The sequence below is a fragment of the Anas acuta genome, chromosome 4 (assembly GCF_963932015.1).
Source record: "Anas acuta chromosome 4, bAnaAcu1.1, whole genome shotgun sequence".
Classification (NCBI taxonomy): Eukaryota; Metazoa; Chordata; class Aves; order Anseriformes; family Anatidae; genus Anas; species Anas acuta.
In genome coordinates, this window is record NC_088982.1 from 554672 (window position 1) to 569411 (window position 14740).

At 61.3% G+C, this 14740-nt stretch overlaps 1 protein-coding gene across 13 annotated transcripts in view; it reads left to right on the plus strand.

Annotated features, from left to right (window-relative positions):
* Positions 1 to 14740, plus strand: part of DCTN1 (dynactin subunit 1) — a 56791-nt gene that overhangs the window by 31004 nt on the left and 11047 nt on the right. For 4 of the 13 annotated variants that reach the window (XM_068679380.1, XM_068679373.1, XM_068679375.1 and 1 more), the window contains 7 exons: positions 4422 to 4442; positions 7294 to 7482; positions 8840 to 8875; positions 10180 to 10377; positions 12837 to 13041; positions 13672 to 13750; positions 14215 to 14374. In XM_068679380.1, coding sequence (XP_068535481.1) covers positions 4422 to 4442; positions 7294 to 7482; positions 8840 to 8875; positions 10180 to 10377; positions 12837 to 13041; positions 13672 to 13750; positions 14215 to 14374 — 888 coding nt within the window. Of the gene's footprint in view, positions 1 to 597; positions 868 to 4421; positions 4443 to 7293; positions 7483 to 8839; positions 8876 to 10179; positions 10378 to 12836; positions 13042 to 13671; positions 13751 to 14214; positions 14375 to 14740 lie in introns of those variants that run through there. The other 9 variants (XM_068679376.1, XM_068679378.1, XM_068679381.1 and 6 more) reach the window with 7 other exon arrangements.

The following is a 14740-nucleotide window of genomic DNA, read 5'->3' on the forward strand; positions in this document are numbered from 1 at the left end:
TGCCAAATATTTCAGGAGCTCTCAGCTGAAGCTCTGAGAGCTCCCAGCGTGGCACCAAGCGGGGGACGCGGTTTCGGGGGTGATTGCTGCAGGGCAGGGGGTCCCCCACGGATGGGGTCCCCGGGAGCTGAGGCTCCCCGCACGGCGTGGCCGAGCCCCATGGAGCAGAACGGGGTGAGCGGGGGGCTGGCGGGCAGGGGGCCCGGGCACTGCTGGGTGCCGGCAGCCGGGCTCCGGTCCTGCTGGAGGGAGCAGGGCTGCAGCCTGAGCTCGGTCCCGTTATTCCAGGGGGTCCCGAGGGGCCGGTTAAGGCGGGGGCATGGCTCGGTGCCCACCCGCAGCGCTGCACTACCCCGGTCGAGGCCTCGGGGCCCCCAGCCCGGCTCCCTCCGGTGCCGCCCGTAGCGCCCTGCGGCTCCGGTAACCGGGCGGTGCTGGCCGGGGAACCGGGCACCGGGGGGCACCGGGGGGGCACGGGGAACAACCGCCGGTGCCCGGTGCCTGCCCGGAGGAGCCCGGAGCGGCGGCGGTGCCCGGGACCGGCGGGGAGGGGAGGGGGGAGGTGGTCGCTGGGGGGGGGGGGGGGGGGGGGCTCCGCCCGCAGCTCCCGGTCGGGGGCGGGGCCCGGTGGCGGCGGCGATGACGTCAGGGGGCGGGGCCGGGGCGGGGCGCGCGGCCATTTGCAGGCACCGGCGGGGGGGGCGCCGCCGGCAGCACCGGGCGGCTCCAGGCGGCTCCGCTCCCCCCGCTCCGCTCCGCTCCGCTCCCCTTCCCCGGCTCCTCTCTCCTCTGTCCGCTCCTGTCCTCTCCTCCCGCCCCGTTCCGTTCCGTTCCGCAATGATGAGGCAGGCCCCGGCCGCACGGAAGGTACAGCCGCTCTCCTGCCTCCCCCCGGTACCGGCGTCGGGGCCCGCTGCGGGCGGGCGGGGGGGGCGCGGGGCGAGGCGGCGGCACCGGGCTCACGGCCTCATCCCCCCCCCCCCTCCCTCTCCTCCTCCCGGTGCTGCATCCCGGCCCGGCCCGACCCCACCGGGTGCTCCGCGCCCCGCTCCGTGCCCGCGGGGACGGCCCCGGGCAGCACCGGGAGCCACGGAGCGAAGGCGGTGGCCGTGCTGTGCTGTACCGTGCCGGCCGGGCACTGCGGTCTCACCGCCGTACAGCCGGGGTCCGGCGCTCCCGGTGCCCCCCCAGCGGTGCCCGGTGCCTCCCGGTGCCCGTACAGCTCCCGCCGAGGCTCCGGGTGTCCCCGCGGCAGGGCTCAGCCCCTCTCCCCCGGCCTCTCCCCCAGCTTCGGGAGGTGTCGCTTTGGTTCGCTTCGGTCTCGGTTTTCCTCCTGCTTTGCCTTGGGTGCCGCAGGCATTCGGTGCCCGAGGCGTTGCCGGCTGCTCCCGTGTGCTGAAATCCCGAGCAGAACGCCCCCGGCAGCACCGGGACCCCAGGACAAGCTGCAGGGATGGAGCTCGGCGATGGGGCAGCACCAACAGGTGGGATCTGACCCAGCACTCCCCAGAAGGGCTCGGATCCTCCATCGCTGGGGGATCACCGGGAAGGGAGCGCTGCCAGCAGCAGGAGCCGCGCGCTGACCTCGGCTGCCAGAAGCCTCCCAGGGACAACGTGGGAAATGTCTGCAGCAGGGCCTGTGGTGTGGGGAGAGCTCTGCCCCGCTGCGCCTCAACCCCACAAGCCACATCCAGCAGAAGACCTCGGCGAGGTGGTACCCGGAGAGAGGAGATGACACCGGCGTGCTCATCCCGAGGGCAGAGCTGCAGCACGCTCGGGATGGTGCCAGCACTCGGTGCCCTTGGCTGGCTCTGGGCTGTGATTCTCGTGCTCCGAGTGGAACCGACTGGGCAGCACCCCGGGACCTGCCATCCGCAGCCTCGCAGCACCCGTGGGTGACACCGGCTGCTGCTGGGGGCAGCTGGAGGTGGCCGGGAGTTTTGCAGGGCTGGATGCGGGGTTTGTATATGAGTGAGTCTGCTTCGAGCCCCGGCTGCTGCTCTTGCTCCTGAGGATTGAAGGCTGTGTGATAGCATCATCGAGTGTTTATGCAGCAACATTACGCAGCAGAGTTCAGAACCACCAAATAAAATATTAATGGCCACAACGGGCCGGTGCGGAGCGTCCTGGGATCCAGGAGGACACAAAGTGTCTGCGTTAAGAGACGTCGTGGGGAGCCAGTTCTGGAGCCTGGCAGAAGCATGAGGGCCTGAGCCCCATTCCTGACCAGTGTTCCTCGATGATCCCGCGGTGGGAAGCGCTCCATCGGGGGAGCGGTGCTGCCTCCCTCCATCTCGGATGCGCTTTGGGGAGCGGGAGGTGAGAGCTGGAACCTACCTGATCCTAATGGCTGGGAAGGAGGAGCCAGCAGCCCAGCCCGGGCACCGCTCTGCAAGCCGCTTACAAGTGCTTTGGAGACCACAGATGGTGAATTGCTGCCTGAAAGCTGACCCCAGCTGCTCCCCGAGGAGGCACGAGGGTCTTGCTTTTATTCCAAGTGCCCTTCGTGCTCAGCCCCAGGGGCTCCCCAGCACCTTTGGCCCCCTCCAGCAGGGAGCACTTCTGCCTTCGCAGTGCTGGTTCGGAGGAGCGGGGTGTGCTGCGGACAGCAAAGCAGCAGGAGCTCAGCCACCCTCCTGAGCAGCAGACCTCCTCTGACCTCCCCTCAACAAGGGGTGCTTGCCTGGCACACCCCAGAGCTTCAGCTCCTGATAGCAGCTTGGCAGTACGTGGTCTGGAGCCAGAATGACCTTCTGCGTTGTGCTACTGTGCTGGGAGAGGAGGCACCAGACCAGGGTTGCTCTCTGTGTAACGTGGCCATCACCAGGAGGTCTCTCCCGTTCTTCAGCATTTGCAGTGGGGAAGATGCTCTGCCTCTGCCCGCCCCCATGGACCAGGAGCCGCCAGGCGAGGGCTGAGCGATGGGAACAGGATCAGTGATCACTGTGCGGTGTTCCTGCTGGCATTGCAGGGTCCGGGGGAGCTTTCAGGTCTCTGTGAGGATTGCTGGTGTCATGCCAAGTAATCCTCGGTTAGCAGGGCTTCCCAAAGAAGCCCTGCTTACGAAAAGCTGGTGCTCCTAAATCAGCGTGGCGTTTATCAGAGAGTTTTAAGCTTTTGCTGGTTTTGTTACATTTTTCCAGATAGTTTTGCAAATGGGAATATGATCTGGGAGATGTGCATCTTCCCCTCTGTGCTGGTGGGGGCCTGCTGTTGAGTGCAGCCTTTTAGAGGACACTGGCAATGAGCAGGGCAGGGTTTAGCCTAAGCAGTCCAATTGTGGGTTCGCTATTTTGAAGCAGCGATCTGCCCAGCTCTGATCTATGTACAAATAGAAAAGTGGCTGCAGGATCTCCTGGGTGGCGTTTCCAGGCCCCCTGCTGCTGGCCAGGCGTTGCAGTGGGTGCGGGTGCCTGGTTTTGGTGGCTTCAGCGTCCCACCGTGAGCGGGGCCGTCCAGATCTCCCCTGCTGCTGCAGCGTTTGGTAACGGGACAATCCTGCTGATGTGACCCTGCGAGGCGTGCTGAGACATCTCCGTGCAGGCTGTGGCTGTTCTGCCGTGCTGCGTGCCAAACAGTGCGTGTTGGGGGCAGGGGGTCCTGCCCTGCACCTTCCGGAGCCATTTGTTTCCAGAAATGAGAAGAAAATCTGGAGTGTTTGAGAAGAAGCTTCACGAGATGTTATGCCTACAAGTCTTACAACTAAAGCAGAGCCCGGGGGCTCTGGCACCTCTGTGTGCAGCTGGCGTGGTGATGCTCTAGGTCCTTTGGAAACAAAGGGTGGGAGGGAAGAAATTTTGTCTCTCTATTTCTTTTAATAAAAAGTCAATCTCAGTTTCGTGACCTGCCTAGGAAAGACGTGCTGAGCGAGACCCCCTGGTTGGCAGCAGAACGCCGGCGAGCCCTGAGCAGTGCTGCAGGAACGGGGCCGTTTCCAGGCTGACCTCAGGCAGCCCAGGTTTTGCCCGCGAAGCCGAAGCTCTTTTTGGAAGCAAATGGAGCCTCTGCACCCAGGGCACCTGCTGGAGTCCTGGGGCTGGCTCCTGCGGGGATCTGCGGGTTTCGGGCTGCAGGCAGCCCTGTGGTCCCACACCGATGCTACGGGGGGAGAAGCCGGGATGGGGCACGGCGAATTCCGGGCGGTCTGGGCCAGAAAACCTGAGCGGGAGGCTGGGCTGCTGCCGGGCTCTGTCTCCTTGGGGGCTCTGCTTGCGGGGTTTCACCTGGAGCTGTGCTGGGAGCGCGGGTTAATGAGCACCGACACCTGATGCCACACGCACTAATTGCAGTGATGTCTTTTGTTTCCTTTACCTGTTCTCTGCTGCATCTGCTGCTGTGCTGCTGCCGTCTGTCTCTCTGCTCCTGTCTTTCCCTGTATGAATGTCTCTCCTCCTCTGCCTTCTGCTCCTGTTGCCCTCCAGACCACCGCCCGGCGGCCCAAGGTGAGAACCAGCAGCTGCGCTCGGGGGGCTGAGCACCCCCGGATTTGTAAATATGAACTCGTTGAGTGCTGACCCCAAAGCGCGTTTGTTTGCTGTTGTCCTTTGTGCAGAACCTGAAGGAGCTCACAAAACTGCTCCTCTAGGGTGGGTCTGAATCATGGCACAGCCTTCTGGGGCAAACCGTACTGAGAAGCTTGGTGCTCTCAGCCAGAGCGCATCCAGCAGCGGAGCTTACAGGCAGCGAACTAACACCAAGCCTGGCTGGCAGAGCATGCTGCTTGGTGTCCCTCTTAATGTCCTTATTGCTGCTCACTGACTGTTGCTAGCTCGTGCAGGAGATTTTCCAGCAGCATCTTGAGTTTATCAGCGGGAGGGGAGAGGTAAGAGGTAGCTGCTAGGGCTGCACTGGTTCCAGCACAGTCACGCACGTGTCGAGGTCTGCCCCAGCAAGCAGGACCAGCAGAGGAGCACAGCACACGATAGATGAGAACAAACAAGGGAGATAAAACCTCAAAGAACTCTTCAGTAGCCAAGTTATGGTTTGTGAATGATTGTATCTCTTCTGTGGAGGGTGCTCTGCGGGGAGGGCTTGGTTTTCACTGGCATGTACAAGAAACACAAAGCAGGGCAGCAGCTGATCCGTGGGCATTTACCTCATGGGTAAAAAAAAAAAAAGAGCAGTGTATGGGCAATCTGCAAGGGTAAAACCTGTAGGTCAAAATTTCCTCTAAAGTGCCTAGAAGTGTAAAACCCCACATGCCTCAGACAGGGCAGGGGTGTTGCTGCAGACCTGTGCATTTGCAGCGAGCCCCTCTCGAGCATCGCACCCGGTTGTGGTCAGGCTCACAGCCACAGCAGATGGGGTCAGCAGGCAGCTCTCGCCCTGGGACACTGGTTTCAGTGGGAACCACTGGTGAGGGTTGTGCTGTAGCTGTGCTCGGGGCTCTAGGGGTGCCAGGGCACACTTCCATTTGGTCCTGGCACCATCCCTTCCCTGGCACCTTGTTGGACCCCAGCCGCCAGGCTGTCAGCGGGCTCTGCACCACTAAGCCACACCAGGAGTGTCCCCGGGCCATGTTTCTCCCTGCCCACAGAAGCTTAAAGCTCAATCTGTGGTTTTAATCCCAGAGCAGCACCTCTGAACTTCCTTGTTCTGAGTGTGACGTTTCTTGGGGATCCCGTGGGTGGCTTGGCACCACGGGGGCTGCTCCTGGGGCTGTGCTCAGCAGGGGGGGCTGAGCCCGCCTGTCCGTGGGGCGTTCAGCAACTGCAGCAGGGCCAGGCTTGGCCAAAATGAGTGAGGAGTCTGCAGAAGACCCGGCTGCAGCGGGGCAGGTGATTGCCCCGTTTCCAGTGCTGCTTTGGCAGGCGGGAGCAGCGGTGCCCGTGCCGTGCCCGTCTCAGTGCCCGTGCGCACCCAGCCTGGTGAGCTGTGTGCCTTGGGAGACTGCAGTGCACCAAAAAGCCAAGATTGAGGAGTAAAACAGTCAGGAGGTTAATTTACAGGGTGTTAGGTACCATGGAGATAAGTGCTTCAGCAGTGCAGGGCCATGAGGGGCCGATGGGGTGCACCCCAACCCCGGGTCACGCAGCCAGCCTCGCGCCTCACTGCCGGCTTCCCAGCCTGCGGCCAGCAGCCCCGTAAGCACCGCTGGAGCGGCTCCGCTGCGCTGCTTCTTCAGGTTCCTCTGATTTCCCCTGGGCTCTGGTGAACCCTTGCTACTCTTCATTTTGTCCTCCTGTTGCCCTAGGATCCGTGCTGTGTGCCCACAGCCCAGTTGCAAGCAGAGGATGCAGGTTTGGGACCCTGCTGCGGTGTCCCCATGGCGCTGCCGGCGACATCCCCGTGCCCGAGCTGGGCGCACCACGAACCCATGCCTGCAGCCCTCTGCACGGGGAGCAGGGGGTGAGAGCTGCCCGGCCCCTGGTTCTGCACACTTTGGGGTTTTGCTGTCTCATCCTCCGCAGCTGGAACCCTGAAAGCCCTGGGCACGTGTCCCGCCTGCGGGCAGTGCCGAGGGCCCCCCTCAGCCCCTTCGCTGACCGCTCTGCACGCTCACCTGATGGGTGTAGGTGGTGCCTGCAGCTGGGCTTGGTGTGAGGAACTCAGTGCCCAGCCTGGCTGCAGCAGCAGGGTGGATGTGGCAGCACCAGGGAACAGTTTGTAGGGCAGCCTCGTACTGTCCCCGTCACCACGGGAGGGAGCAGAGGGACTGCTGCGTCCGACCCATAGCAGGGCTTGTGTGCGCAGACAAAAATCTGTGGTTTTGTTTGGTTTTTAGCTATGGTAGTGGCGTAATAACCTTTTGCCTTCCCTTCAGCAACCCAGTATCTATGAATTTTGCTCAAGCCAGACTCTGTAGCATAAAACCCACAGAATTTATTGCTGGGAAATCTCCGGAGTGCTGTTCATCCTCAGCACGCTGCAGGTCTCGGTAAAACCAGGTCATGGCTGTGCTCAGCGTAGCCAGAGGCACTTTGCTGTCACCGTCCCCCTGTCACCGTGCCCTGCAGAGCCCCTTCTGCCATCCGGGCGAGCTGTGCCCGACCTCAGCCCTCTCCCAGGGCATCCCCCCTGCCTGGGTGGGACTGTGCTGCCCAAATTCCTGCTCCCTTCCTATCGCAGCCGGTGAGTATTCACACTGTGAGAGCCTCAAGCACCTCTGAAGTTTTATTCTGGGTTTCCTCTGTGCTGGAAGGGGTCTCAAGGACAGTGGTGGCGATGGGCCAACGCCGTGGTGAAAGGAAGGCAGGACTGAACGAGGTGTGAGGGGGGCAGAGTGGCCGTGGAAGCCCCTCTCCCCCAGGACACGCTCCTCTGATGCTCCCCTCTGCCCGCGTTGTCTTGCAGCCCACCCGGACCCCCAGTTCTGCGGCGTCCAGCGGCACGGCCGGGCCCTCGGGCTCAGCCTCTGCCTCTGGCGGGGAGATGAGCAGCAGCGAGCCCAGCACGCCCGCCCAGACACCACTGGTGGCCCCCGTCATCCCGTCTCCTTCCCTCACCTCGCCGGTGGCACCGATGGTTCCCTCGCCCACCAAGGTAAGGCGCAGCGGCTGCGGTCGGTGCGGAGAGGAGCAGGGAAACCTCCCCGGCACTGGTAGGAGGGAAGGGGCCGGTGGTGATCCCTGCACAGGGCTCGTGTGCCCACCCCGTGGGGACCTGCCAGGCTTCGTCCCGCAGGCAGCCGGGGCTGCGGGGGGAGCGGGGCCGGCTGGGGGGATGCGGAGGCTGCTGGCCCAGACATGGGAAGGCGCTGGAGAAATAAAGGGTGCCACAGCCTCACTCAGCTCCTGGTGCGTTCTCCCTTCCTGGGTCCCCATGGGACACACGTGGCATCAGACCAACCCCAAGGAACGTGCCGAGGGGCTGAGGCAGTGCAGGGGGTGTCCCCGAGGGGTCCGCACAGGGCTGGGACACAGCCCCCGTCCTCCTGCTGCCACCAGCAGCCCACAGCGGGCGGTGCGCCCCGGGTCACTGCTGCCTGCGGGGGCACAGACCCCGGGGAGGACCCCTCTGTCCCTGGCTTGGGTCTTTCTAACAGTTACATCTGCGCAGTCATTCCATTTTTGTTCTTTAAAATAGTTTTTAATTACTTCCGTCCCGCTTTGTATTAATTAGTTAAAATGAGAGCTCGTGAAAGATTTAGGGCAGAAGGGTGAGGAATTAATAGCGTGAGAGGACAGAGAGCCTGCTCCGAGGCTGCGTGTCAGGGAGACAGCTGGAGGAGTCGCAGTGGGTGGGGAGGAAGGAAAGGATTTTGCCATTCCCTGAGCCCTGCCTGGCCCAGAGGGTTTTGGTACCAGGCTTATGGAAACTCACCAAAAGCTGTTTGCGTGGTAGCGCTGGTGACAGTGGCACATCCAGGGCTGAGGAAGCAGCAGAGAAGCCTGGTCTTCCTGTGCTGTTTGACGTGGGATTTTTTCAAAGCCCGTTCCTTAATGTCACCCAGCTTTGTGACCCCTCAGCACCAGCCATGGGGCTGCTTTCAGCCTGGGGTCCTGCTGGGAGAGGAGGGGGCTGCGTCCCCTCCTGCTGCCCTTGCCCACAGCCGGGTACCGCGTGCTGGTGCCAGCATTTACCTGCGCTGGGAGCTGCCCTGGCAGGTACAGGATGAGGTCTCCCTGCTGTGGGGTCGAGTGGGCAGCGGTGGGGAGCCCGGGACGTCCCCGGTGGTGGCAGGGCACAGGGTGGTGGCACGGGGTGAGGTGCCAGCGATGAGCAGCAGCCGAGGAAACCCCGGTGGGTACGGGGAAGGGTGCTCAGGGTGAGGGTGCTCGGATGCTGGGAGGGGTCTGGGGTGGCCGTGGGGACAGCCAGCCCCGAGCAGCCTGAGCGGGGGGCTCCACTCATCTCCTCGGGGACAGCCCGGCTAACTCAGGCCTTTCTCTGTCCCCAGAGCACCTCGGCACCACGCGTGGGCCCCGAAGGCCAGGTGACCGCAGCCCCACGGCTCTGGTTTGCTGAGCCTGCATGTGGGAGCCGTGTAACGGGGGGGGCCCTGCCTAGACCTAACCAGCTCTGCAGCAAAACCTCCCGCGTGGCTGAACGCCGTCCTGGCTTGGTGCTGAGTGATGTTTTCCCTCCCCGTAGGCAGCTCCCCAGTGACAACCCGGCTGTGCTGGAAGCTCGGCGCTAACCCCGATGCTTTTTAGGGCAGTCACTGCCTTCCCCCAGAGAACAGGAGCCTTGTTCAGGGAGATGCTGTAGCCGGGTGGGATGCGGCCCCCGAGGGGGCAGCTTTTGAGTCTTGTTGGAGACCTCGGGGCTGGGCCCTTCCCCATGCACCAGCTTTATTTTCAGCCCCTTTGGTCACAAAGCGACGCTGTGGGCTCTGGCTGTGTCCCTGTGCAGCCCTTCCCAGCCCAGCACCGACCAGGATCAGGCAGCACCTCCCCAGGCCCTGTCTTTTACTCAAGGCAAAGCCAGTTTTGTGCTGTCCCAAATCCCCTGGGACAGGAGTGGATTCAGGCTGGGAGCTGGGGCACCCCTGGCTGCCACACGAGCTGTGCTGGGGCTCGCAGCACAGCCAGCTTTGGGCTGTGATGCCTCCAGGCAGCAGCGCTCCCGGCTTTAGGCTCGTGCCTTGTAGCCTTCAGTGGCCAGGACCCCCTTTTTTAGAGGCCAGCCTCAGCCTGCAGGCTGGGTGCTGTGGGAGGCAGAGGGGAGCAGCTCCCACGGGGCACAGCAGGCGCGTGGCATGAGCACGGTTTGCGGTGTGCCCACCGGTGCCTGCGCTTGGGGGGCACGCTACCAGCTGGGCGCACGGGCTGCTCGGTAACCTTTCGGTGACATCTGCTCCGGGGGTGTTTGCTGCGTGCCATAATGCTGCTGCGGCCCTAGGGGGAGGAGGAGAGCTACCGACGGGTGGATTTGGGCGGGTTACTGCCTCGGGGGTTGTTTATTAATTTTTGTTAAAAGATTCGGGCATCCTTGGTTCCCTGCGAGGGCAGTGGCGAGGTGCTTAGCATCACGGGCGAGCCAGCCTGTGTCAGCAACAAGGAGCACTGATCACAACGAGGTTTTGTAGAAAGGATCAGCAGGTTTCATGGATTTACTCCAGCTGCAAGTGCGCAGTGATGCGCTCTGCTGGCAGTGCCCTGGCCACGAGGCCAAGTTACAGGCGGGTGCCTGGGCCAGGTGCTGAGGTTTGCTCCCTGCGGGGTAAATCAACACCTTTGGAGGTCTCTCCAAAGAACGCTCCTGTTCCCTTTGGTAATTCTTTGTTTGACTTTGTAGGAGGAGGAAAATTTGCGTTCTCAAGTCAGGGACCTGGAGGAAAAATTGGAGACTCTGAAGATAAAGCGGAATGAAGACAAAGCAAAGCTTAAAGAGCTCGAGAAGTACAAGATCCAGCTGGAGCAGGTGCAGGAATGGAAGAGCAAAATGCAAGAGCAACAGGCTGATCTCCAGAAACGGTTAAAGGAGGCCAAAAAGGTGGGCAGCCCCGGGGAGCCACGCAGCCACGGTGCTGGGGCTGGCGCAGGGGGGAATGATCCCAGGGCTAATTCAATTGCTGAGAATGATTTGTTTGTTTTGGGTGGGAGTTGTGTGCTTTGTTCTGTGTTTTTTTTTTTGATATCCCAGCGTTAAACTGTGGCCTGTCCTGGCTCTTGGCCTTCTGAATATGTGCAGGGTTGTGAAGTGGCCTCTGACCTCACCTATCGCTGTTCTCTCCATCGTAAATATTGGTTTAGGCATTGAGCTGCCCGTGCAAACGCCGAGCACAGGCTGCACGGCGCGTGGGTGCCGGCTGCCTCTGGCAGTGCGTGCAGCCTGGCCTGGAGCTGGAGCCGTGGCTTCCTCCTTTCCCCACGCTAGCTGTGAGAGCACACAGCCCTTGGGCGGACCCTGCACAGGCCTGTCAAGGTATCAGATTTTGGGCACCCTGGGGATTGCTTTGCTTTCTGCCGCCTGCCGGACCCCTCTGTCAGACAGCTCGAGGCAGGAGCGTCTGCGCTATCCACAGATCCATTCCTGTCAGCCTTGTGCAGGGTAAGACGAGGCAGATTCGGGTGGTTTCCTTTAGTAGCTGGGATTGGAGAGCAGTGGCTGAGGAGCGGGTTGTGCATCTCACCCTGCAGGGGAGGGGTCCCCGTGTGGCCGCAGCCGCCTTTCTCTGGTTTAATCTGCTGCTGCAGCCCTGCCAGAGCTGTGGGAATGGCTCCGTTAAGATTCCAGACCTGCTGATAAGCTGCTGTTCTCCTCCAAGGTCTGAGGGAGAGTTCCTGGAGATCTTGGAGCTCCTTCAGCAGGAGCAGACCCACGGGTAACAGCACCCGACCTGCTCACCTCCCCAGTGCTGGCTGCAGGCTTTGGCTTCCCCGATGTCCCAGTGCCTGGGTGTCTTGACAGATTTCTTGAAACTGCCGTGCTGCTCTTAATTTCCTCCGTGAAGGATTTCTTTTTGCCCTGCACGCTTCTCTTTGACTCCCTGATGTGTGTGAGGAGTCCTGTCCTTCCCCTTGCTTGTTCCTGCGCTGCGCTGGGGGTTCCCCTCGAGTGGGCAGCGTGTCCTTGCACAGCGCTGGTCGCTCACAGCAGCTCCATCCCAGCGTTATAAACACAGCAGTGACACAAGCTGCTCTTCGTTGTGCTGAGTCAGTGATCAGCACAGGTTCCACGTGGGAGCTGGGTGTCCCAGGAGCTGGTCCTGCACAGCACTTGGCTGATCCAGTGCTCTGCAGCCGTGTTGGAGCTGAGCGCATCCTGATGGTGTGAGGGAAGGCTGAGGGCTGGGGGGGGGTTATCAGTGTGTTTGATTAAGGGGGGGAACAAGACAGAGCCAGGCTCTTAGCGATGCCCACTGGGAGTGCAAGAGGAAAGGGGCACGAACGGAAATACAGGAAATTTGGTTTAAACAGGAAGAAAAACTTCTAGTGTGGAAGTGATCAAACCCCGGAGCAGAGACGCTGCGGAGTCCCCACCGTGGGGATGTGTGAAACACAGACAGACACACAGACAGACAGACACACACACACGTCTCTGCTGTTCCTTTCCTTACGTGCTCTGGCTCAATTTCTCCCTCCAGCGGGCTCCCAGACTTTTAACTTGTTCAACTTCTTCTCCCTTTAGCCAAAGTGCTGTGTCTCGAGCTCCTGCCCTGCAGGGCAGCTTGGTGAGAGTCACCGCCAGTGGAAGCCCCAGGGCTGGGAGCTGATGGCCCTGGGCTTTGCTCCTTACGGAGAAATGTTTCTCCATCGGGCTCTGCTGCTGCTGCCGTGGCTCAGCAGGGAAGGTGCTGAGCCGCTGGGGTTTGCACCGTGCCCACGAGCCCTGTGCCAGCTGCTGGGGTGTGGTGTCCTTACCCCCCGGGTGTTCCTGGGTCCCTCCCTTCTTCTGAAGGCTTGTCGTCCTTCTAGCAATAGCTCTAGGCTGCCTTTTGTGCTGTCCTCACCCGAGTTATGAAGCAGGGCTCCCTGCCCGCAGTGTCACCGGGTGCCTGCCGTTCGGTGTCAGTGCCCTGTGCTCCCCAGGGACAGGCTCCTCCGACGTGCTCCTCGTGCTGCAGCTCGGTGCTCTTGGGCTGGCAGCACTCAGCTCTGAGGAATGAGCTTCTCCTCTCTGCTCTTTGCCCTGTTTTGTCCCGGGGGCTCTTTCCTTTATTTCCCCAGCGATCTGTTGGTGTGCTCCAGCACCAGCGCTGCGGGTCCGGGTCTCTCCTTCCCTCACACCCCCCTCCCCTCGCCTGCAGGGTGGTTTTGGGGGTGTTCCTGCTGGGCTCTTCTGATGGAGGGGAGAGGGGAGATGCTGGGGGGAAGGCGCTGGGCCTGCCTTCTCCTCTCAGCCCCAACACTTTGTCAGTTGGACTCGTTCCCTTTGGGGGAGCCGTGAGCGTTGTGAGGGTCTGAGGCTCGTGGTTTGCACGAGCCCCAGCTGCGTGTGCTCGCCCGCAGGAAGCCAAAGATGCCCTGGAAGCCAAGGAGCGCTACATGGAGGAGATGGCAGACACCGCTGACGCCATCGAGATGGCCACGCTGGACAAGGAGATGGCGGAGGAGCGGGCAGAGTCCCTGCAGCAGGAGGTGGACTCCCTGAAGGAGAAGGTGGAATATCTCACCATGGACCTGGAGATCCTAAAGCACGAGATCGAAGAGAAAGGTGGGAGAGGAGCTGGGAAGGCGGCTCTGGGGGGCAGCCTCGCTGCTGCTCTCTGAGCATGGGGACGGGCGAACTTGTCCTGGGCCTGGGGGAGCTCGGGTTTAATGCCAGAGGCTCAGCTTTAGTGCTCGTGACTGTTGCTGGGGACAGCGGATCCCACCCCAAAAGGTGTTGTGACACATCCTTCATGTGATAGGTACCGTAGCTGCTGCTGCTGCTCGCTGATTTTAGATCCAGCTTGCCAGCCTAGCACTGAGCATAGCTTCAAAACCAGTGCACTGCCCTTGATTTGATTCCCCTGTGGCCTCGTAGCTCTTTGTATTCAAGGTGAGCTTTAAAAATTACGCACAGCAGGGAACGAGCCAGCCGTTGAGCACTTATGCACGTATAAATACTTGTATTTATACCTGCAATAAATCAAACCCCTAGAAGATCAGGCATACAGGCAGAGGGGTGTGACAGAAAGATGGACGTGTTGAGGGAGTGGGAAGAATGCGGAGAGGACAAAGGCAGCCTGCAGGGACGGGTGGACGTTGCTGAAGGGAGCGATGTCGTTTTGTCTGAGTTTGGTTTCGCTGAACCCCGGGGGCCAGGAGGGCTGAGAGCTGAGCTGTTTCCTTTCCACTCCAGGCTCGGATGGAGCAGCATCCAGTTACCAGGTCAAACAGCTGGAAGAGCAAAATGCAAGGCTCAAGGAAGCTCTCGTAAGGTAGGAGACCGTTCGTTGCCCCAGGAGGCTGGGAGGCTGCTGCTGGAGTTGCTGGAGAGAGCCCATGCCCTCTTGGTCTTTACTCCCTTGGTTCTTCCCTTCCATGCTTTGGGCCCATCCCATGTGTGGTTGTTCCTTCCTCCCCGTCTCTCCTGTGCTCTGTTTGTTTCCCATTCTGCCTTTGCTCCCTCCAGCCCCTGTAGCTCTGATTTTTTTTTTTTTTTCCAAAAGTGCTGGCCCAGGCACTAGTTGGGCATCACAAGCGTCCTTGGGAGAGCTTAAAAAACTCCCCTCTGTGCCCAGCTGGTCTGTGCAGGTTGGCAGGGCTCTTCAGCAGCTCACTGCCAGCGGGCAGCCAGCGCCAACAGGGGGTGGTGGTGGTGTCTTGAAGCCCACCAGGAGCGGTGTATTGCGAGGGGACGGCTTCTGCTGGGCTTGTGCTGAGGCTGGTGGCTCTCTTGAAGGATGCGGGACTTGTCTGCCTCGGAGAAGCAGGAGCACGTCAAGCTTCAGAAACAAATGGAGAAGAAGAACACCGAGCTGGAGTCCCTGCGCCAGCAGAGGGAGAAGCTTCAGGAGGAGGTGAAGCAGGCAGAGAAAACGGTGGATGAGCTGAAGGAGCAGGTGAGTCCACCGACAGAGGGTGGGTGGGGAGGGGAAGCTCGGGGCTGGTTTTGGGCACCGAGCAGCCGCTGCCAGGCAGCTCTGGGTCACCTCTTGGCACGCAGCTCTTTCTGTCCATCGCTCAGTTGGTGATACTGCTGCAGGGACTTTAATTTCTGGTCTGAACTCATAACCAAACGCTGTTCCAGCCCTGGAGCTGTGCGGGGCTCTGCTGGGTGTGAGGGTGGCTCCGGAGCATAGGGTGCAGGCAGCTGCTTGTGCCTCCCAGCAGCAATCTGAGCTCTGGTCCCTGTAACCTCCCTGCCTGGCCATCGTTGTGGGGTGTTCCCCAGGCTGAGATGTTGGTGTGGGTGTGGGGCTGCCTTG